This window comes from Alosa pseudoharengus, unplaced genomic scaffold (genome assembly GCF_046254945.1).
Source record: "Alosa pseudoharengus isolate Yale_2024_CS ecotype anadromous, Long Island Sound unplaced genomic scaffold, YU_APseudo_1.1 YU_APseudo_1.1_scf_5, whole genome shotgun sequence".
Taxonomy (NCBI): Eukaryota; Metazoa; Chordata; class Actinopteri; order Clupeiformes; family Clupeidae; genus Alosa; species Alosa pseudoharengus.
The window spans coordinates 25,433,175-25,457,515 of NW_027468837.1; the positions used below are offsets into that span (position 1 = coordinate 25,433,175).

A 24,341-nucleotide genomic window follows, 5' to 3' on the forward strand; every position below is an offset into this window, starting at 1 on the left:
AGTCAGCCAGGACCAAGCCCCTGGGCTTTCTGCCTCTCCTTGGCTGTGTTCATCAATTAGACCCATGATTAATCCCTGAATTTAATCTCATCAGGCACAGCCAGCAATTACACACCCCTGAGAGAGAGGGAGAGAGAGAGGGAGAGAGAGCGCACAGAATAGGAGTGGTAGAGAAGGAGGCAGAGAGAGAAAGAACCCGAGAGAAAGAGAGTAAGAGACTAAGGGAGAGGGGAGTATGAGAGCGAGAGGGAGAGTAAGACACAGAACGAGAGAGGGGGGGGGTCTTGAGTGAATGAGTGGTTGAGTGGTAGAGAATGCAAATGAGTGCAAGTCAGGTGGCAGGAGAAGAGAGCCAAACTCTGACCAACAGGGAATTTGAATATCAGGCGAGCAACTTAGCAGCCAACTGCCTCCGAGTCTCTATGCAATCTGGCAGCTGAAGTGCCGAGTGGAATCCACATTTGACATCCTTAATTGGAAGAGAGGGATTTCAGATAAGTTAGTGGTTAGTTTGTGTAAAAGGGGGCTCTATACTATATCCAGAATCTATACTGAATTCATGGAATTTTCATTTGTGTCCACCAGTAACAATATTTTTTTATTATTATTAGGGCTGTCAAAATAACTGATTAATTTCGATTAATTAATTTGAGATAACTGATTAAAAAAGATAACTCAGATTAATCGATTCCGTGTGACCTTTGACCCCGAGCCATTCTAGTCAGTAACCATTAGACTGTAAAATGAAGGAGAGAGAAGAAAATGTGCTGCCTAGACCATTGATTGGAACATTTACTTTAAAAAAATGGCCTGATGTTGATAAAAATAAAGTGTTGATTAAAATAAAGCCCTCTGCAATGTCTGCAGCAAGGAATTTGCATATCACCGAAGTTCGTCAACTCTAAAGTTGCACATCAATTTATTTTCATTGTGTCCCCTAGGTTATATCTGTGGCCTGAAATGCCTTGTATGTGAAAAAAAACTTCTTCCACTTTTGAATTGATTTCCTCAGCATATTAAGTCATATCATAGATTATTATGGCCATTATTTGAAGTGAAAATAATAATAAAAGTTTTTGAACTTTAATGTCACTAATGCTGATTATTCAATGATTCATTTGAATTTCAATATTTAAGGTACTATCACAGCAAAAAAATATATATGCGATTAATTTAGATTAATTAATCACAGAGTATGTAATTAATTCGATTATTTTTTTAAATCAAATTAATTTGCTCAACAGCACTGTTAACCATACTCCTCTGTCTGTCATCATTTAAAGCCCGCCCGATGGTGGATAAACATTTGTGATTGGTTCCTAAGTTTTCAGTGTTTCGGAAATGGGCTTGAATTTGAGCAAAGACAGATAGAGCTACTGATCAAATTCAAACATGCTCATAGATTCGTCTGAGTTCACCCAGGCCATCAGTGACAGTAACTTTGTTAGTATTTCCCTCTGATTAGGTTTTGAGCAGGTTCATACACCTAGACAAAATGATCGTGAGCTTGCTGTCATGATCAATAGCACTGCAGTGAAGCGAAACACTGCAGGTTAAACATTTTTGGGCTAAAAGAAGACATGCTGTGTTCCCTTTTCCCTCTAAATTAAAAGGGCTATTAATTCTTAAGACGCCATTAAGTCCTCTATGGGACTAGCCTCCATTCAAGTTCAAATTGATCACATCCCAAGGGAAATAGCTGCAAGGGCTTTGTGAAAAACACACATGTGCTTCCAACAAAAAAGAAGACATTAACAGGAACCTCAGAAAAGAGCAAGTCACACAAATGCAAAGGAATAAAAAGGAGACACAACCCTTCTTACTGCTGCCCGGGAGCTTTAAGACTGTGTCCCGGGGCCATAAACACATACTAGAGAGTGACTATGAATATCAATGCTGTTGTTTGCTTTCCTAAACAAATGATTTTTCCACACAATATTGCATTTTTCTCTTACTTCTCTCATGAAGCCAAAGGAAATGAGAGGATGCAGAGATAGTTCAGCTCAGCTGCCACTTCCATTTACATAGTGGATAAGAGACACAAACTCTGACTCCGATCATAACTGCTTGGCTAGGCAGCAAGTAAATTCCATAAAAGCCAGAGCTGGATGCTATCAAATGGTAAAATAAATCAACAACATGGCTTCGGCAACCTTGATGTTTTGTATTAACACATACTTCTGTGGTATTTTCATAGAACGGGAGAGCATATGTAGTCTGTAGTCATTTTTTAAATAAGATTTATGTTCAATTTCACTAAATTGTTCAAAGGAAAGATAGCAGTGGGCTGAGATGAAGCTGTAAAGTTCAAAAATATGCCTTAAATCATTCAGTGGTATCACACTGCCATGACTGCTTTTTTGCCCAGCGTCAGCCCACCACCTCAGTGCGGTGTAAATAAAGTGGGCCTTTTTTGAGATGGTGGAGCACAGGATTCATTTCCTGCTGCCAACGAAGGCGAAAATCTCAGGGGCCATCAGCTGGAACAATCCAATTTGGAAATGACTCACTCGCTCACTCGCCTGGGCGTATATGGTGCACGCGTGCCATCCGACTAGGTCAGTGGAGTGAAGTGTGTGAGTGTGTGTGTGTGTGTGTGATGGGGGGGGGTAGGGGTTAATTGACTGTTTACCATTTTAGTGTTGATGAAACGAGGTGCAGTGAAATTTCCCCTAGACTGGCTCTATTTTTGCGCTGAGCCAGCAGAAGACCAACACGTGGCTCGCCGCGGCCAGGCTGCAAATTAGATCAGCTGAGCCGGGCTGGAGTGGAGGACCTGCAGCTGTGTGGCCAAGGTGCTCCTCACGGGCTAGCCTCACCCTCTGAAAATGACCACTCTGTGTGCATGCAAGTACCATATGCATGCATTAGAATCATTCTGAACAAAAGACATGTGTTTCAGATGCCTGTGTGAGTTTGTGTTTGGTGCAGTTCTCTGGTGTGGTTTTCACATGCAATCTAGTGCAGCCATGGAATGCAATGGAAGATGGTGCGCTAGCTAGGTAGGTTATGGAACAGCATGACTAGGACGTTTCTGACAGCTTAAACAAGTCAAGTCAAGTCAAGTTTATTTATATAGCGCATTTCATACACAGAGGTCATTCAATGTGCTTTACATAAACAAAACCAAACAATAATAACAAATAAAAGCATAGAAGGGCAATATAGTCAAAGAATAGTTCAAAAGGTAAAGATCATAATAAAAAGAAAACATAAATACTTCAGGTAAAATCATTTAAAAATAGAGAATGATTAAAAAGAGAGAATGATTAAACAACAATGTGCCAATACTGTGGATATTAATAAAACTCAAAGTACCATTCTGTATTATGTTGGTAAGTTTGTATGCATGTGTGATCTAGATGCAGGCAAATTCATTCTAATCTGAAGACCTAAATGGGTGTGGGTGTGTGTGGATGGGTGGGTGGTTCTCCACATGCCGACCACATACAGCAGTTTAGCTGTTTCAGCACATTCCCATCCAGAATAAGCTGAGCAGGGCGGGCGAGGGAATAAAGGAGAGGTAGAGGAGGTTCACTCCAGTGATGCATCTGTGATGTGCTTGCCTGCTCTCCTCCCGTCCAGCACATGTGCAGCCCATCCATCTTACCAAACGGAAGTGTGGATGACAAAAAAAATACGCTGGTGCGACTAACGGATGGAAGTTTTCAGTCGTAATTAGTGGAAAGGTTTATTTTTCTCTCAGGTGTTTCCATGAAGAGTGAAAAAAGTACAAAACAAAGAAGCATCCCTGCCAACTGTCATTATTACCACAATCAACAATGTTCAGATAACAATCACCTGTGTGTGTTTTTCTGAAAAACGTGTCAGCATATGTCTATAGGCTGTGTGTGTGTGTGTGCCAGTCTAGGTGTGAGGGATTTCATTGGGTTCAGTCATTCACACACACACACAGACACACACACACACACACCCTCATCCAAAGCCTAACCTGATACTGGTGAGGAGCTAGGCTGACAGTTCCATCTATAGGTTATTTTAGTCAGGGGCTCAGGGGCTTCCTTTATCACGGCCCCACTGTGCACACAACATGCGGCAGCCAGCTTCATTACCAGGCTATTAACTATCAGGCTAACTATCACCTGAGGGTAGTCGATAATGTTGGACAGAATTCTTAAGTTCTGCTTAAGTGACAGTCTGTCCTCATGGGGGTTATAAGTGGAAGAGAACGGTAGAACTGACTAAGCAATCAGTCAACCGATAAGAGCAACTCACCCTACCTCTCTAACCTCCCAGCAAACTTAGTGTGTGTGTGTGTGTGCGTGTGTGTGTCTGTGTGTGCGTGTGTGTTTCTGTGTCTGTGCGTGTCAACTGTGCAGCTGCACCCTTGCTCAACACTGCTAAAGATCCTGTGTCTGCAGTCCTTCATTTCTCAAGTGATCAAGGGCCTATTACGGTTAAGTAGATTTGTTCATGTTATTGCAGGGACAGTTTAATGGGTTGCCTACTACATACATGACAAACATGATTAAGGGTTTCTCAATACATCTTAAAGGAACTCCACTAGCCTGACGAGCCAGACCGCGCTGAGTCCCATGCGTTTTCCCACCAGCGGAGCTAGTTGGCTAGTTCAAACTTTTGCCATCTTAAAACAAGCTTAACTCGTGTCACACTGTTGGCCAACAGCAACATCCATCTTCTTTGTTTTCAAGTAGCAGGAAATTCAAGCCAAACCGTTGCAACTCTGCCATCAATCATTATGTTAAGCCCGCCTAACGACTCTATACACGATTTGATTGGCCTGATAGAAGTTGAATTTTTCGAGCTCACAAGCCAACAGAGAGTTGCTAGACTAGCCCTGGAAGCAAATGTAATTTGCTGCCGCTAGGGTGCGTCTACTGTAGATTTCTAGGCTAGAACTCCACAACTTTTTAAGAAATTAACTTATTTGCCACCTACGTCGGAGTTAGAAATGAGGATACACCCCTCTTTTCTCTGTGTGTAATAACTAGTCTGACACTGTTAGCCTAGCTTAGCATAATTTACTGGAAGTGGGTTACACCAGTTAGCATCTCCCCTTTGGAAGTTTGACACAGTAGGAAATATCACTTGAAATTCCATAACTGACAACCAGTTGGTCATAACTGACCAATTAACTTACCATAGCGTTGAGCAGTCTTCTAGTCATAGGTGCAAAGAATGCCTTCCCTTCTGAGGGTATGTGAGTCATTTCCTAACAACAATGATCATTGATTTGTGAGCCTGTTGAGATCGCTTCTTTAACACCATAAGAGAAAACGTGGTCCATAAAATCTCATTTCGAATACCTAAATCTCATTTCTAATCTCACTGATGTCTAGGTGAAACTAGGGAGATGATAATAAAACCTATCTGTTTTTAGGTTTTCTTTTATTTTAGATACGTATGGTATGTTATCCTAGTATGTAGGTAAGTACTACATTATCTATCCCCTCCGGGAAATTGTAGCAACAATTGGCACGAATCTCAAAAACGAATTACAAAAAAAGCCCTGCACACAACTCGGATGGTTAAGCACTGCTCCATGCAGCTGAGCTGACCTCATTTGACCCTGCATCATCCCTCAGCCCACACAGATGCGGCAGCAGGCCTCCTCTAGTTTCCACTCAACTGCCTCCCAGATCCAGTCCTAATTGGTAGCACATCAATAATTAGTGAGAGGAACAGTAATCAATGCAAATGCACCTCTAACCACCAAGTATATGTTATCATTAGTGGGCTCTGTGTCATCCACATCAAATGGTCTGCTATGTGTGTGTGTGTGTGTGTGTGTGTGCACATGTATTTATGTATGCATGCATGCCTGTGTGCGTGTGTGTGTGTGCGTGTGTGTGCCATACTGCAGTGGAATATGCTGTTCCACTGATTTAGTATAATTACAGGTTTTCTGAAAAAAAAAAAAAAAAAGTTTTCAGATTTGTGATGCTAGAGCAATGCATCACTGCCATGATTGCCTTCAGTTGTTTCATTTGATTTCAGTCTACGCTCTAGTTTCTCAGATCCCACTGATTGCTATGACAAATTGCTCCACGTCCATGGTCTAAAAACAATAACTACAGCCATCACTGATTTTAAGTTTTGCCAAACAGCTCGGTATGATCCTATCTGTATACAAATAAAGCAGTCATTGGCTAACACCTGTCATAAAATGGCCTAGCTACACAAGTAGCCAGTGGGGCAGCCGTGGCCTACTGGTTAGAGCTTCGGGCTTGTAACCGAAGTGTTGCCGGTTCGATCCCTGACCAGTAGGAAAAATGTGGGCGGGGGAAGTGGTTGAGCACTCCCATGTCCACATCCATGGCTGAAGTGCCCTTGAGTAAGGCACCTAACCCCTCACTGCTCCCCGAGCCCGGCTGTTGCAGGCAGCTCACTGCTCTGGGTTAGCGTTTGCTTCACCTCACTGTGTGTTCACTGTGTGCTGTTTGTGTTTCACTAATTCACGGAGTGGGATAAATGGCGAGACCAAATTTCCCTCACAGGATCAAAAGAGTATATATACTTATACTCATACTTACTCATACATACTTATATGCCGACGACTATAGAAATGCTTATCAGCCCCCCACCCCAGTTGGTGTTGTACATTTAAAGGGCATGAACACCTGTAAGTCATAAAAATAATTTAAAATTGTCCATGTGTTTAAGTGTTCACCCCAGTCTTATCAGTGGTATGAAAAGAATGAGTTCACAAGAGCCCTCAATGACATTAGAATCCAGCAGTTCTGCTGAGGGCACTGGCGCATAATTGAGTATGAATGCCTGCTGGAAACGTCTGTGTTGGTTAAGGCAGCACACTCCTTCACTATGCACAGGCTGCATACTGCTGCTAACAGTGAGATTAATGTGGATAGTTAATCTCTCCTTGAGCCCTCATCCCTGGTCCACACAGAGGGAAGGAGACACAGAGAGAGAGAGAGAGAGAGAGAGAGAAAGGGAGTAGTGGAGGAGGAAAGGAGGTGTGGGGCAAGGGTCGTCATCTTGTTGGTTCCTTTAAGCTGTCACTGGAGCAGCCTATTAAAAGGTCATCGGGCTATTAACCTCATGCCCATTCCTGTTCCATGGAGAGATGCAAGGTTACGGAATCCTATTCCACACAGTTTATGGACAGCACGGTAGGGTGATCCACACAAAGACCCCTGCTCCTCATTACTGCCAGACAGACTTATCAACCGGGAAACACACACACACACACACACACTCACACTCAGATCATACTGGTCAGCTTGACATGAGTCAATGTGTAGATATGCATGTAGATAAAGAGTCTATAGGCATGCGCACGTATCAATGAATGCTGCATTTTCTTTTTTTGGTGCGTGCAAATCACAAGTTTTAGAATGCAAACGAATTCAAATGAGGGTAATTCTCTTATGTTGACCTACAGCTGAGATAGAAGGTACAAATAGAACTACAGTATGCATAAGCTGTCTTGTGGATGGAAATCTGGACATTAAATATTAAAGATTAATCCCCCCTAAAATGAGTGTGTCTAACAAGACTGTGTGCTGAATATGAATGCATCCAACATTCATGCACTTAACATGGATGAAACAGACTCGGCAGAGCATTTCAAATCTGTCTTGCATTCCTCTCCTTCGAGATGCTTGAGGCCATTCTTATTTTCACCGTGACACACATCATATAAGAAATTGGCAGACATGTGACATTACAAGTAAATAATTCCACATGATGGCAAAACATCACAATTTAGTTGAAGGCTTTCCACAAAGGTGAAATTAATTGTTGTTAGATAGACTTCACGGATGAATGATGCATGTCTCTCGCCATCAACAGATAATCAGATGCATCAAACCACAGGCCCAGAAGGTCCTTCAATATGTCCAGCTGGCAGTGCCCGAACGATATTGGGCACTTGGGCACTAACATGCATGAGCCACTGGGACAGAGGCAGACTATAAGGCGTGCCACGGCTCTTTGGCTGTTATTTGGGAATTAGCTTACGCACGGAGATAAAACTCCTGCTGTGGTGGCAAGGGGCCCGATGTTTATTATCGACGACGAGAGACCATTTCCTTCATACCCTGCTTACCGCCCCACGCCAAGTGGGCGCTGTAGCTAGGCAACAGAGTGGCCGCACCAGCCATTTCATCTTGTACTCGAGAGGGAGCTTATGTGGACTTAAACTCCCAAGGAACTGTGGCAGTCGGCCATTGAGAAGAGAATTACCCAGGAAATCGCTGGCTTGTGTCTACACACAGAGGAGGGCAAGCTTTTCCACAAAGAGCATCTCAGACTCAGAATGGCGGCGCCTGGCACTGCATCCATCTACGGAGTGACTGAAAAGACTTGTCAAATAGTGCCGTCCAAGAAAGATTTTTCAAATAGTGCTGATCTCCAACATTGGCTCGCAAAGGAGTATGCATGGTTGTCCTTCATAATTGTATACCAGCCAGATAAATTTTTTAGCTTCAGCCAGGAAAAGCCACTCCAAAGGCTACCTTTGGATTATCAATGCTGCCTTCCACCATAACTTAAAAGTTGAAGAAACTTATCTGGTTATAGGCCACTTTGAACACACTGATAAATGCAGAACCCCTTTGAAAGTTCTTTGACCATTGACTGCAGGGGATTTTTTCATTTCAAATTTTCAATTTCTGCCTTTTGGATTCTCTATGAAACAGACTTGTATGAGCACCTCCATGGTGTACAGTAGCCTACTCACCCTGGATTTACCCTTGGCAGAATAGAGTTAATCCTGCATGCATCACCAGTCAGTTGATTAAACTTTGAAATGTTGACGTTAGAATTTAAGTTAAAGGCAGACCTTGGATAAAAGAATCAGGAGCTACCGTCCAGACATACATGACTCCTTCAACTAGCCTTCACTTGAGACAAAAAAAGTGATGCCTTTGTAATGACAATGTAAGACCTCTGCCAATCACTACAACATAAATGCCGGAATATTTCGCATAAAAATGGAATGTTTGATCTCATATTCTGAAAAGGTATCCTGCAGGACTAAGTCAGAGCTGAAGGAAATGGTGTGTCAGATGGATTATGGTAATGACTCAAAATCAAATCTCTGCAGCGGCGGCGGCTAGCCAGTCGCTGTCCGCAGGAGCTGGCATTAGCCTGTGAATCGGCAGGGTGTCTGAATCAAAAGAACTCGCGGACGTGCCTCCTGCCACAGAAAAAAAAGACATGACAGGTGAAAAGTGATGATGGAAGAGGATAAACTTCTCTCAGAAGCAGTGTGGCAGTGGTTTAGATAGATACACATATTTGACAAAGACTGTTCTGGAGACGCACCCTGATATTAACACACCCGTCATTCAATTTGGTCGGCAGGGCCAGATCATGAAATACGGAGTAATACTGCCACCTGGTGGCATCTATACTGCAGACACTATAAGGGTTGAAAGGCTGACAAATTCTTACTGTGTAAATGATCCCTGAAGTGATTTGAAGTTATTAAGATTGTAACAATGCCATTCTCCCCTAACTGGTCTTGAATAAAACAGATATTTTAGACCTTTTAACCCATGCCATCTTTTTCGACCCCTGGCAAGCCAACTGAGTAATTACAACAGTTGCATTACATATGTGATGCCTGAATATAGAAATGAAATTAACACCTTTTATAGAAACTCTGTCGGTTTTATTCTTTCCAAAACATTTTTTTAGAAACATCACAGATATAAAAACAGATTCCGTACTCAGGATTCACAGTATGTTTGTACAATAGGTCATTTTGCATATTTTACGAGGAAAAAAAAATCCCTGGGCTGTAGTAGGCAAAACAAAAGAAACATGTAAAATATATATTTTTAAAAGTGAAACTGTCATGATGGTGTGGTCGTGGCATCTACTTGAGGAGGGCGCGGTAGAGGAGCTGGGAGTGGCTGGTGGAGTCCTCATTCTCCAGGCAGAAGAGCAGGTCCCTGAGGTTGATACGAGTGATGCGCTGACGGGTGAACTGCCTGGATGAACCCGAGCCAGAGCTGGCCGAGGAGGAGGCCTGAGAGAGAGAGAGAGAGAGAGAGAGAGAGAGAGAGAGAGAGAAAATAAAGAGAGAGAGAAAAAGAAGAAAGAGGGTGGACATTAACCCTTAAAGGTGTAGGCTTTTGAACATTCTAAGTTCCGCAACAATTGAAGGTTCTAAAATTCTATGTTGAATTCAATGAACCCAGATATTCTTTAGAACGTTCATTTCTCAACATTCCCATCACACCGGTGTGACGGTACTCCTTTAAGGGTTAAGAGATGGGACGCAGAGGTTAAGTTATGAGGGGTAGTGTGCAAGAGAAATAGTCTCACATTCCGGTTTCAATAAATGCTAAATGTTTCACATACAATGTACACATGCAAAATAGGTACACATAAAAAATATGCATTCCTTCTACAATGCCATCTTCTCTGAACATTCTTGCTGTTCCATTATATTGTTCCAGCATACTGTGCTGCATGTATCCTGGCAACTTCATAGCTATCTAATCTGCTATATCTATAAATCATTGTTGTTAGAAAGCTGATGTGATGGCGTCTATGATGTGGTCCCAGGTCTGAGATGATGGCGAGTCAGAGCAGCCTTAGCCCTCACCTCTACAGCCCCAGCACTGCCGGGGGAGTCCATCTTCTTCCTCTTCCTGGGGCCGATGGCCGCCAGAGCCGTCAGATTGGCTTCCCTCTGTCTGATCTCGGCCAGCTCCTGCTGCTGCATCTGTTGCGCACACACACGCACACACACAAATAACAATTATTCTCCACATACAATCATAACAAAATCAAACTCAGATAGAAGCCTACAGACAAACAACTGCACACAGTCACAATATATGACAATAAATACAAAATCTGACACACAAGCACGCACACACACACACACAAGCACGCACACACACACACGCACGCACGCACACGCACACACGTAAACTAACAAAAGCTCTTTCTGGGAGCAAGGACTCAATTCAATGGATTTGCTTGGGTAAAATTAGGATCACAAGGTTGCCTTTTAGCAATGCCAACTACAACTTTTAAAATATGTCAATAGACAAGAAGAGATGAAGACATTATTGTTAGCAAGACATGGGATCACAAGACCTGAATTGAATTGCCAGTTGTACCGTTTTAAATAATCAGTGAAATACACTCAGGGTTCCCACTCAGTCAATTCCATGACTTTTCCCTGACAAAAAAAACTTAATTTCCATGAACTACTTTACAATGAAGGGTACAATATACACCGACCAAAGCTTTCAGAACAGTCACATAGCATCCAAGAATCTTTTAATTTTTTTTAGAGCGGGAGATAAATAAATGGGTATTGAATGAACAAAGTTGGGCTAACCACAACTACTCAGCATTAAAGCAGTAAAGCTAATAACCAGATATACACCAACTCTGAGTGGAATATATCTGTATTAATGTATTTTGGCAAGTATATTTTAAACTGCTACAACAAAATTCCCTGATATTCCATAACTTTGCCCCCAAAATGATAAAATTCCCTGACTTTCCATGTCTGAAATAGACTTTCCAAAATTCCATGACATTCCAGACATTCCATGACCTGTGGGAACCCTGTACACTACTTGTAGCTGGTCCAACACAACAATGGCATGGCAAGCAGAGATAAATACAGACATACAAATACACACTGTACTGCCAACACACACAGACATTGAGGACCAGCTCTCTCATCTGGTTTTACACATCTAACACATACATCATGTGGATTGTCCTACCTCTTTGGCTTTTTGTTTTAAACGCAGCTGTTCAGGGTCTTCTTGTCGCGCTCGAGACTGAAGAAAAAAAAAACAGACGTACTCACAGCACTTACACAGGTTCATCAACAGCAGGAGCTGTCACTGGCCAGGTAGCAATGCCAGAGACTTTCTAAAGAGGAGACACAGCACTCAAAGAATCTCCCATAGAAATGTATGGGGCTAGTTCTTAACGCAACATCTACACATACTCCGCCCCTTCCGCTGAAAAAAATTGACATGTGAATACATCGTGCCAATCATGTGTTGTAATCTCGCAGCTGGAGCGAGGTTGGTGTGTCATGAATTGTGAAGCATTGCACACGCGCAGTTCTACCAGAAATAGATGCCCGATAAGTGCCCAAAAAGTGTTGCAATATGGCCGCCGAGTGGAGGGACTTGCCTAAAAGGACTTTGGTTATGCTACAAGCGTCCCCCCCCACCCCCCATGATATTTCCTGCTGCCTGAGCTCTCTCAGTCCTGCTCCCTACCACAGAAACTAGACAAATGAATGTAGTCTGAAATCTCCCGTACGTAGTCAAGTGACTCAGAGCTAAGAAAGAGCAGTAACCTGGTAATCACTGACCAGGGTTGTGTTTCCCAAAACCATAGTTGCTAACCTGTTGCTAACCAGATTGTGACCTACCTTACCAAGTAAGAAAAACGACCACCACTGAGCTCTTAATCACCTATCCGAGGGGGTCTCAACTGACACCGAGTGAAGTATGTGCATCACCTGTCTGCGTGCGTCTCACCTTAGCCGCCTTCATGAGGATCTCTCTCTCCTGCTCCTCCTTGCGCTGCTTCTCCAGCTGGTCCAGCTGCTCAAAGAACTTGAGCTGCAGCCGCACGTCGCTGGCCTGCTCGTAATGATCGCCCTCCTGCAACACACAGCCAGCTGCACATTACCATCATAAACATTTGAACAAACACACACCATACGGATTAGGACTTGTGATGGAGTAGAGATTATGAAGCACTTAATCTCACTCCCCTCAATCCCAATGACATCTACAGACAGTGCTGCTTGAAACCCTACAGATATGGTTATTACTTTATATAAATTAAACGTACGTTTCCTTAGTAAAAAAAACGGCATCAACAATAACAATAATTTAACAAAAACTCTACTTTACAAAAATGTATTCTACAGCAACTAATCTGTCCCTTGTGAATTGAGCACATTATTGGAACTGTAAATGAGACGATAACTGTGCAGTCATGCTCCCAGCAGGATGCAAAACAGAACTACAAATGACATTTAGCACATCTGAGAGGAAACATCTGCTCCATGACTCCACACTGCACCACTTAGTGCCTTTATCAACACCATCACAACATCATAATTGTGTTGAGATTTCATGAAACAGCACACCTCCAAATCAGAGCAACATGTGAGTCGCTGTGCCCCCTGACAGACCTTGAGGTTGATGTTCTTGTGCTGGGCAGCAGCCGACACCTTCTCCAGGAGGCTGGTGAGCCGCTGCTGGGTGGCATGGGACACAAACGTCACCACGTCAGGTCCCAGCTCAGTGATGCCGTACTTCTTTCCTGTGAGGTGGGGGGGGGCACAGTTACATCAAAATCCAAGAAATAACAGGCCAGACTGGGATTGGAAAGGCTACGGCCTTTGTTTTTAAACCCGATTCAACACAGGGAACCTCATACAAGGTTATACAAAATCTTATTAAAAAAAAGGAAATCAAACAGGCTTAAAAGGTGCCATGTGTAAGAATTGAGGTAAAAATATGCAAAAAATGAGCTACACACATCAGAAGAATGAGAAGAAATTAGGGCGATAATGACAAGGTATAGTGCTGAAGACATATCAACCTGAATTAGCATGCTAAATTACTAGCCACAGCCCGACAAGTGTCATAATACCACAATTGCCATGGGAGGCAGTATGCGGGCAACATAACCGCCAGCCAAACTGCAATACACGTGTCTCGGTTGTTACTCTAGGGTAGACCAACTCACTTTCTGGAGGTATACTGCCCCATCTTTTATGGAATGTGGAGTATGAATTGATTTTTTGGCAGACATTACACATGGCACCTTTAAAGCCTTCCGGTTCTGTTAATTATGACCGCCACTAGTGCGGAGAGAATGTGCAGGACTGAGTGACAGGTCATATTTTGGACCGCCATGCAGCACATCTAGTTTTTTAAAGTTTACAAAATGGAAAATTTTTCCAAAAACATTGATTAATCGTGTTAAATAATCCTGATCTCAATATTGATTAAAATAATCATGATTATGATAATCGCTACATACAGTAGGTAAAAGATCATCCGGCTCATCCATTCTCAGATGGTAACAAACCCTCACCTATCTCCATCATCCTCCTTGTCAACATGGCAGTGTGAAGGAACGCCTCGTCCTTACACGAGCGCATCACCGTGCCCACCAGCTCCGAGTTGGTTGCCAGAATACGGGCGCTCTCCTCCGACAGGTTCACCCCAGCCATGGAGGCCACGTCGTTGATGTCGTCATCATCCCTGGAACGGTGCGTGCAAACGAGGGGTTAATTAAACAAGGGCCACACAATCAAACCAGTGGGCCTGGACTCCATATACATCTAGCTCTTGCTTTTTTTTCCATGCATTCAAGTAATATCAACCTGGCATCAGAACCTCTCATGGAAATGACCATTCTGTGAGACTAGCGATGAGGAAAATGGAGGCCTTTGGCCTGATGAAATTAAAATTGTACTAATGGTCATCAACTGAACAAGTAATGTCAACCACAAGACACTTTACATTGATGGACCGATATGCACTCCAGTGGACCACTGCCTGGCCTGGAGAAGGCCCAAATGAGCGACATGTACATTTTGCTCCTATTGAGGGTTATGACTAAGCCATAACCAGTGCCAGAGAGCAGTCTCCACAAGGGATGCAGAGACCCTCCCTAGAGAAACTACCCATCACACTAGTAATGAGAGAGTAATGAAACAGCGCTGATCCAGACAACATCAAGTCATTAGGATGGGTCATTATGACCTGGTCTCAATCCCTGCAATATTCTACATAAACATCTACATAAACAGATTTGCAGACAAAGCGGGTGCAAGTACAGTATACACACAAAAACACACAGGCGAGATGCCAATTGGTCCGACTCACTTGAAACTGCCTCCAGCACTGTCTCCTGGTCTGCCTTTTGATGTTCCAGCTGTAAGACAGGGAGAAAGAGGGTTGGGTGAGTGAGAGGAGTCAGATTTCAAGAGAGTAATTGGGGAATGATGCTGAGGACCTGACTGTTGGGGACTTGCCTGTCAAAGAAGAGCTTTTTAGTGCTGCCGCGATTAGTCGACTTAGTCGACCTAATCAACCATGAAAATTAGTCGACGGCAATTTCTTTAGTCGAAGAGTCGTTTTACTATTGACCGCCTATTTATTTTTGGTCTCAAACGGCTCACTGTAATGTTATATTAACTCTATGTTATTAACACTTGAAAAGTACAATGACTGTCTTTGGATGTTAAACAGGCTACTAAGACTTTGGCAGTCATGTTTTAAACCCCGCTATGCACGCAAACTGTTAACGCCAGCAGCAAAGCTGCGTGCCTGCTAGAGGTGGGTCGGTCGTGAACGAATCAGTTCGTTCGAACAGGTCTTTAAAATGAACGACCTGAACTAATTTGCCTTTTCAGTTCTTGTCCGTTCTTTCGTTCGTCGCTGAATCACGCTGACCTTGTGCTGCTGTGAAAGCCTATGGCCCAGCTTCCTAAGGTGAGAGCCAAACCAATCGTATGCTGTTGTCTGTATTGTTTCTAAATAGTTCTCATCGAAGTAGCCAATGAGGGGCATGAAAGCATAGCAACCGTTTCCATGAAAAAAAACAAATGGGCTAGTGAGACTAGTGGGAGAGCATACGATAAAAAATAACGATAATGGTTTACATTAACAATTCCATTTTACATTTCAATATTGGCATTTACATTTAAATATCTGTCTAATGGTAAATGCATGTTGTCTTTGTATTTTCTGTGTCATGCCAGGTTAATAAATGTCTCTTCTCGTTCGTTCTCACGCCACACCTGTTTCACTTCGGTCTGTCGTTCTCGTTCAGTCAGTCACTCGTTCTTGGCTAGAAGCAGAGTGATTATGGCTCTGTAGCCTAGGCAAAATGGGGACTTGAAACCTTTTCATCAATATAATCTTTCTGCCAAGCCATGTTTGTCGGCATAGCCTACTGGGTCTTTGTTCCTTTATAAATGAACACATTTTTTAAAAAAGAAATTAACTGATCTAGCCGTAGTCTACTCTATTTACCTTTAATATGTCAGTTTAATGTCAAGGTGAATGAACACATTAGCTACTGCTGCTTTGTCTAAAAGTACACATAATCATGAAGTTGCAGCTATATATTTGCCGCTACAATTACAGTGTTGTGTTGACCGTTTGCACAAACGAGGAGCTGAGAACCTGCATTCCATGATTCACCGCTGAACTACGTTGCACCGGAAATGCGACTGAACGAACGAACAAACGATTCAGAACGAATCATTTTGGAAAACTGAACGACGCAAACTGTCTCATGAGAACGAACAATAAAATCCACCTCTAGTGCCTGCCTGCTTTCAGCGCAATTCATTATTAGGCAGAGCTAAGTGGGGGGAGCTAAGCTAGTAGGTTACGCTAGTCCAAACTCTGACTAATATAGTATTGTGGAAATTGAAATAAATGAAGTGAAGAGTGTCTCACGTTGACAACGCAACGGCGTGTCATTACTGTAATTCATTCATACAAAAAAGCGTTAAAACTGAAACTGAAACCACTTGATAACGTTGGTAGCAAAGCTCCAATTCAACCTATTGAAAGGATTTTTAATTATGAAACTACATTTAATAGAACAATGTGGATTTATGCAACTTCCATAAAAACAGAGCACAAACTATAATACACTATCTAGAGTATTGTATAGTCAAATGTGAATAACGTGGCCAAAAGCTTGTGGCATAATTAAATATGGCAATATTCTGTCCATTTGCCTACCAGTGTATGATGCTTGCATGAGGGAAACATCCCAAAACGATGACACCCATATAATTGCTGTTGTTTTGAGAAGTATTTATCATGCAATTGACCATGCAAAAGCAATGGAACTATTGTTATTATATTTTACATTAGTAGAGCAGTCATCTGATGTGCATGTTTTCACAAACTTTTTGTGAACAATGTTAACACTTTAAACACTGGCTGCTTTGAAGTGTATGTATAACAATATAGCATAACAATAATAATTGTGATGTGATATAATGATAATTTGATGGGGGGTGGGTTCATGTAGGTGGGCCCTATGACCCCAAAGTATGCCATGACGGGGCTTCAGGTCAAAGAAGTTGTCTATGTCCATGGCAACACTGGCATATGAATCAAAGGTCTGATCATTAGATCTGAAGGTAACATTTTAAATGGGTGTTTTTTTTTTAATACATAATGTTTTTGAACAGTTTACTTACAGTAATACAGCCACACACACACACACACACACACAATGGCACCTGTTAGCAGCTTAGACTATGGCTCCGCACTGACACACACCTGTTATCAGCTTAGACGGTGGCCCCACAAGCACTCGGTTCTGTGGCTGAGCCCTGAGTGTCACCATTGGGGTCGTTGCCAGGGATACCTGCGAGGGTTTGCGTATGGAGCCCGGCTGAGGAGTCCTCAGTACCTTTTTAGACAGACAGACAGACAAACACAGTCAGATATACTTTTCATTGATCATAAGAGACATGCTGCATGGGGAAGGTATCCTCTAGGCTTGGCTAATGTTTCATTCAAACAGGCTAAAGTGAAAACAAGAGACTTGGCGGCCTCTATATTCTATACATATCCCCCCCCCCGCAGCACTCAGATATCTGTTCAACTTTCAAAACAGCACTGGGCTCGTCAATGTCACTTCTCTCATACTATCCAATTAAAATCGAGAAAGGGACAGGATCTACATTGTCAACAATGTTGGTAGTGACAAAGAAAAACTCAATCAGCCCAGTCATACGTGATTAAATATAAAACAATTACTGCAAACAGAACGTAAATTCCAAAACCTAGAAGGATGACCTATGCTATTGCAATGCCAAATGAGCTCCTTTTGTCTGTCAAAGTCATATTGTAGTGAGCGGAGTCCTGAACGATTGCTGCCAGACCAAAAAGGACGTGCTGACAGACGGTTTTGGCAAACCTAGAGACTCCAAAGAAGTGCTCTGAAAATGAGGTTGAGGGTGCTGTCCTTTATGTCCTCATTTTTTTCATTCCACTACAGACGTATGTAAATAACAGTGACCACCCTACAAAAGTTTGTTTTCGAAGACAGACACAAACTCTGTGTGTGTGTGTGTGTGTGTGTGTGTGTGTGTGTGTGTGTGTGTGTGTGTGTGTGTGTGTGTGTGTGTGTGTGTGTTAGGTACCAGTGTGGTAGGCTGGAGGTGTGGGCGTGGGGCAGCGAGGCTGGCAGTAGTGCCCACAGCTGTGGCATTGGGGCCAAGGATAGTGGTGGTGGCAGTGACAGGGCTGGGCGTCAGGCCCTGGCTCTGCAGGATGAAGGCTGCTGAGTCTGGGGTGAGCTGGCGCAAAGCAGGAAGACTTCTCTGGAGAAAGAGATAAAAAAAACACACACACGTACATATTTAACATGTTGGGTCCTTCTCATCCAATGTCACTTTCAAATGCAGATTAAAATCCCACTTTTATTCATTAACTGTTTAAGCATTAGTCATATTTGTAGAAGACAATTTTTTCCATTAATCCTTGCCTGTTAAAAACACACACACACACACGCACGCACACACACACAACAGGCTTTCTGCCACTGTCTGCTCATTTTTCTGTATTTTTTGGGCAGATGTGCCTGAGGGCTGGACTCAAGCTCTGTCACGACACAGTGCATTTCTCTTATTTTAGACTGGAATCTTATGTGTAACTTTTTGAGCAACAAAGCATCTAAGATCCAAGCCATATCAATTAGAACACTTCCATTACTGATGACATTATAAATGACAATACTACTGTTTTGCATAACAATTCTCACACCTAGCTTGACATAGTTAATAAATACCAGTCTTTGCTGTGTGATTGGTCCTCTTTTCTAATGCCTTCGTTGTCTTGTGGATCCATAAAAAGGGGAGGGGAATGTGTAAGCAGAAACATAAATCTTACCTTAAGAAAAGGCACAAGATAAGGTTGGGGTGAGGAGTTCAGCTCCCGGTACAACCGGCTAGTGAAGTCTTCAGGTTCAATCTTTCCCTCCTGTTCACATATTAGAATGATCACAATGAGACTTTTCTACATCTTAAACATTTCTTACCTTGTAATATCACTTAGTGTTATCCTTCTCTACAAAGCATTTAATCATCATTGACTGGTGAACTTTTGATGAACTTAATGGCAGTGGGAAATGTGAATACTATATAATGAAACTGACAGAAAGAGTGTCACCGATGGATTTTTTACATTAAGACCCAAAAAATTGAGTTCAATAAAAAGTTATAATATATATGAACACAAAAGAAGAAAAAAAAACTTCTGTAAAGATACCTGGTTTGTTTCACCCTGTTTACCCTGTCGTTGACACTTACTAGAAGCTTCCGCACCAGGTCTTTCACGTTGGCTGCTGTCTCTGTGGACTGCTTTCCACTGCATGCCAACTTGATCAATGTGGATAGGAAGTTCTTACATTTCTTCACATTCTCCATGGTCTCCTACAATAAAATAAAGAATAAAATGTTTCTGTTATGTTACTGAAGTGAGTTCATGTTAATATGCTACTACAACTGATTTCAAACCTCAAACAATTCTTATGTTTTAGAGTGGTTAAAAGCAGAGGTATGATTTAGGACAAGAGTGAGCCTCATATGCTAGTGGTTAACAGAATCCCCCCCCCCCTACACACACGCTACCTGGGCAACAACAGTTCTGTTAGGTGTCGCTGCAATCCTCTGAGGTGTCGTCTGCTGCACCGTTGCCCCTACAGAAGGAGTCACCGTCATCCCAGCGGCCGCTGAGACTGGATGCTTCACAGACACAACCATGACATACAGTTTTAACCACAATTTCCTGCATTACATTCTCTTGGCCACAACTATCATCACAAACCCTACGAGATCCTGCTGGATAACTACTTTTTAATTGTTCCCATAGGAAATTAAATAACCACTACCATTTTACCCACGTTAGAATTTAAATAACCACAATTTAAACTGCATTCATTCCCACGGCAAGTCACTTTCAACCTTAATCACAAGAACCTTGCAAGATCCTGTAGGGGACAGTATTGTGGTCTAGTCAAGAAGAAAGAAAGTCACAACACTTCGTATAGGCTGATTTAGAGAATGTCTATTATAATTAACAATACGTTAACAAATGTAATCATTTCACGACACCGCTTTAGAAAGAAGTCAGACAAAAAAAGAGCAGCTTGAGAGCAAATTACATATTTTCTTCTAACATGCATATCCTCTCACAGGACATGTTCTGATTAACTGGCACCAGACATGAATGTCATAGCTCATGTAGAATGTCAATATTGTACCTGACAACACATACAAAACTGCATTACGGCATTTAACAGTCTCCAGTCCAAATATAAGGGAAAAGATTTAAAGGAACACGTCAACCTTTTGGAAAATAAGCTTATTTGACGTTAAAAGAGAGCTAACTGGTGTAACCAACTCCCAGTGAATTATGCTAAATTAGACAGGATGCAAAAGTGCCTTGTATTTCACTTACATTTCACTTACACACTTATTTAATCCGAATACTATAAAGTCTCAAATTGCTCGCGACAACTTTAGCCCATCAACACTTGCATAAAATGGTTGTTTGGTGTATGTCGGATTTTTTTAAACCAAAAACCTCCAAACAAGACACGGCTCCTCTTTTTTGCACAAGTGTGTCATCATGTTCTACTAGTTCTGCAGCTTCGATTTTGGAAAATTTTTGATGAATGTCTATCCTATCCATCTTCACCGTAACGTAACACCAGAGCACTATACCCTCGCCTCGCCCCGCAGTCACACCATGCGTGTTTAGAAGCGCAATATTGAAAAGGGTCTCGTCTGAAACAGTGTTGCGCAGCACAGCGTTCCTAACGTATGGCGGTATATTAAAAAATAATATCATAACGAAAATATACACCGGTATTCGGCGTGAATCGGTACACCGCCCGGCACTACCTCTGATATTACTTATCATGTGTGAATTTAGGCGCTTATAGTCTAGGAGCGGTGGTGGGAGACGCGTCCTATAGGCTACTGTTGAGGAAATATACCCCCGTTTCCTAGCCTCTCGAGGTACCGGCTATCTGTATTACATGCCTCCCATGCACATCGTTGGACCATGGTTATTAGTCGGGGTTTTTTGAGGAAATAAACTCCATAAATCCACCATTAATTTGTAATTTTATCAGTTAGTTGAGGCTGGACTGGCTCATCTGCGTTCTAAGGGTGGCGCTTAGCGACAAGTCAATTGCATTAATAGTTATAATTGTAAATCATTGTTAAAAAAAATAGTTACATGTAAAGTAATACCTCGTAAAATCGCCACCAATACATTTTAATACCTTTTAAGGGCCTTAATTTTCGCTAAATTAATGTACTACCTTTTGGCTTTTTTTTTTTTTTTTTTTAATGATAGTGACAGTGGAGAATGACAGGAAGCAAATGGGAGAGAGAGCAGGGATGGGATCCGGAAAGGGTCGAACCCGGGTCGCCGGCGTACAGTGCAGGTGCCCCAGCCAGTTGCGCCACAGCTGGGGCCAATTTACTACCTTTTAATACTTTTCAAAACCTGTGGATAGCCTGATAAGTAGACAGATGTACCTGTAAGACAGGTGGTCTCTGAAGGGTAGTGGTTGCTGGGGCAGGGCTGGGAGTGGGTGAGCCCTGCCTGTTCACAGTCAGCGGGGCCACTGGCCGGGCAACAATGGGGGTCCCAGGAGCCTATAAGAAGAAGGGGGTATACATGAAGGGTGGGTCAACATCTGAGCAGCCAAATCAGAGATTCACTTCAGTGACCAGAGGATCCTCTCTAAGTCACATGTGAAATTCCCTGATTTCCTGACCTCCACTGACTAAAAAGTTGAATTTTCATGACCTGTACTGAATGGAGAAAACTACCTTTGCTCTGCACGCACACAAAAAAAAACATCAATTTGTGAGCTTTACTCTCTAGTTCAGATATATATAAAGTTTACACTGCTAAAATATAGTGCATAGTTATGATCAGATAATTCTAGGCCTAATACATTCATTAAAAGGTGTTGACAAGCAAGGGGTTCAAGTAGGCTAATTATTGTAACCATGCATTATATGAAATGCATGAAATAACCAAGTAAGGAAAAATACTGCAGGGAAAATACCGCTTTTGATAAATGCCTAGATAAATGTTAACATACTACAAACAAAAATACCCTGATATTCCATGTCTGGAATAGACCATTTCAAGTTTAGGCTAATATTCCATGATATTCCATGACCTATGGAAGCCCTGTGACTATGGCTGGTCTGGGGTTGTGGGTAGTTGGCCCTACTTCTACAACTTCTCAATGTGCTTGGTATGACGAGTATCATCAAGTCAGTATACTAGGATAGTTATGATCAGATAACTCTAGGCCTAATACATTCATTAAAAGGTGTACTTTACAGTGTACTTTACCTTGACCATACTTTCCATATTCATTTTGAACTTATGGTCTACTTTAATTGGACAAGTGCTGAGGATTGTTTATGCAGAGTGGACTAGTACTGAGTATTGCCATTTATGTTTTTACCTTGACTGGCGTGGAGCTGGTGGGCGTGCTGGGCCGAGGTGCCATGGCGCTCTGTGATTTGGCCTGGGCTTGCATCTGAGCCAAGGTCTGCTGGGGTATCATCAGGAGCTGTCCATTCTGATTGCGGACAAGAACCATGCCTGGGAGGGAACGAAAAAAAAAAAACTAAAAAAAAAAAAAAACACACATACACTACACAAGTCTTGATGTAGGATAAGGGTCCATATGTCTGTCCATCATGATGATTCTTGTGTGATTGTAAGATCATGTGAATCTTAATGGAAATGTAACAAAGGCCTAGTCTAGTGCAAACACCTAGTGTAGGGACCGGCTAGATGATACTACTTGTGAATTACAGTACCTGGTGGGAGCTGGATGTTCTGGACATTAGCAGGCGGATTTGTCCCGGACTGAGGCATCCGGGGAGCGAACACCTGTGGCGCTATAGTCCGGATACCGCTCTGACTGACGACTGAAGGAGTCATAACAGCTGTCGGGGACATCGTCCTCGACACGGTTTGTAAAAGCGGACTCTGTAAAGTTCCTTGTGAAGTTGTGACGATGTGTGTGGTCGTCGTCACTTGACTTCCGTTTGAAATAGCGCCAGACGTCCCCATTTGCACAGGCGGCCTTATAGTTACCGAAGTAGACCCGCTACCCAAACTGGGAGAATGAACAGTGTTCTGTGAGTTCATAGGTGTACGAATTACAATATTTGGGCTAGAGGGAATAACGTTGACGTTTGTCTTGCCGTCAGCCATTCTTGGTCCGTTGCTGACTACAGGGGCCGCAGCTGCAGGGTTGCTTGTAATGTTCACGTTGGGGCCACTTGACAGCGGCGTCCCAACCAGAGCGACACCGCTCACCTTACTCTGACAGTTCACGTTGTCTCCATTCAAAGTTTGATTAAATAAAGACGTTCCAGATCCAGTGACATCGGTCTCTACTCTGCCTTGAATAGGTTGACCCACTGCGTTTTCTGATCCTGCGACTGATGGGAGTCCTGTTATTCTTGTTGATACAGGACTCTGGGACATCATACTAGTGACACTCTTTTGCACTGAAACTCCTGTGCGGCAGTGGAGACAAATGCGCGTGACAAGTCAAAAACGCTACACAATTGATAGGGCATGAAAGTCTTTTGAGTCAATACAACAACTGAAGTGAGCAAAAAAGTTACTTTAAAAGTATAAATATAACTGCTTCACTGCCTCGTCTATTCCTAGCTAACTAGCTAACACGCTTTCTTTCAATTTAGCAAACAAGCTAGCTTGTTAGCCTACTGCTCTTGCAGTCTCTCATGGAAGTCTGATTTGGCTTTCACTAACGGTAACGTTACTTGCATTGCTCAATCCTCCAGACCTGGCAGCAATATGGTAAGCAACAACTCAGCTCACAAATGTGCCCTGACCTGTCTCCCTTATCTTGCAGTCCAGTGATCCCACAATATTACAGACAACTTTGTTGTCTACCTCCGTGTTTAATAAAACTGCATCCAGCAGTCCGTGCTCCGCCGCCATCTTCCAAGCGCCATCAGTTTCGTGAGGCGGGGTTTTTCAAAATCTTAAATGCGCATGTGCAAGAAGGATGTGTACGTAATATCTCATGAAGCCATACGTCTTGTGATTGGTTTGCTCTAGTCCAGGCGGGACAGCAAGCGTGTGAACTGCGCCATCGACTTTGAACAGAAGGCTGTGCCTGCACAATAGTGTGAGTTGACCACAAAACTCAGACAATAAAAGCAAAGAATTAGCATCACATATTTCAAGAAACAAAATTACCGACAAACCAACACACTGGTTCCTGACTACCCACATATGGCAGCCTAGCTGGGATAA

General features: G+C 42.6%; 1 protein-coding gene across 1 annotated transcript; it reads right to left on the reverse strand.

The window, feature by feature from the left end:
- Positions 1-9,597: 9,597 nt before the first annotated feature.
- Positions 9,598-23,888, reverse strand: taf4a (TAF4A RNA polymerase II, TATA box binding protein (TBP)-associated factor). The gene is made up of 15 exons (XM_076269193.1): positions 22,865-23,888; positions 22,504-22,643; positions 21,554-21,673; positions 19,634-19,747; positions 19,313-19,435; positions 18,894-18,983; positions 18,146-18,325; positions 17,277-17,409; positions 14,853-14,901; positions 14,056-14,225; positions 13,145-13,275; positions 12,480-12,605; positions 11,706-11,762; positions 10,562-10,681; positions 9,598-9,979 (listed from the first exon to the last, which is right to left on the reverse strand). The coding sequence occupies exons 1-15, from the start codon at positions 23,541-23,543 to the stop codon at positions 9,827-9,829; spliced, it is 2,385 nt and encodes a 794-aa protein (XP_076125308.1). The 5' UTR covers positions 23,544-23,888; the 3' UTR covers positions 9,598-9,826.
- Between the last annotated feature and the right edge of the window lie 453 nt (positions 23,889-24,341).

Bases quoted from the DNA above. Each gene is read 5' to 3' on its own strand.
- taf4a (XM_076269193.1), bottom strand. From the start codon at position 23,543: ATGATGTCCCAGAGTCCTGTATCAACAAGAATAACAGGACTCCCATCA. The intron at 21,674-22,503 runs GTAAAAACATAA...TTCTTCTTATAG, and splicing joins CCAGCTCCACGCCAGTCAAG to GCTCCTGGGACCCCCATTGT. The intron at 18,326-18,893 runs GTAAGATTTATG...CTCTTTCTCCAG, and splicing joins ATCTTGTGCCTTTTCTTAAG to AGAAGTCTTCCTGCTTTGCG.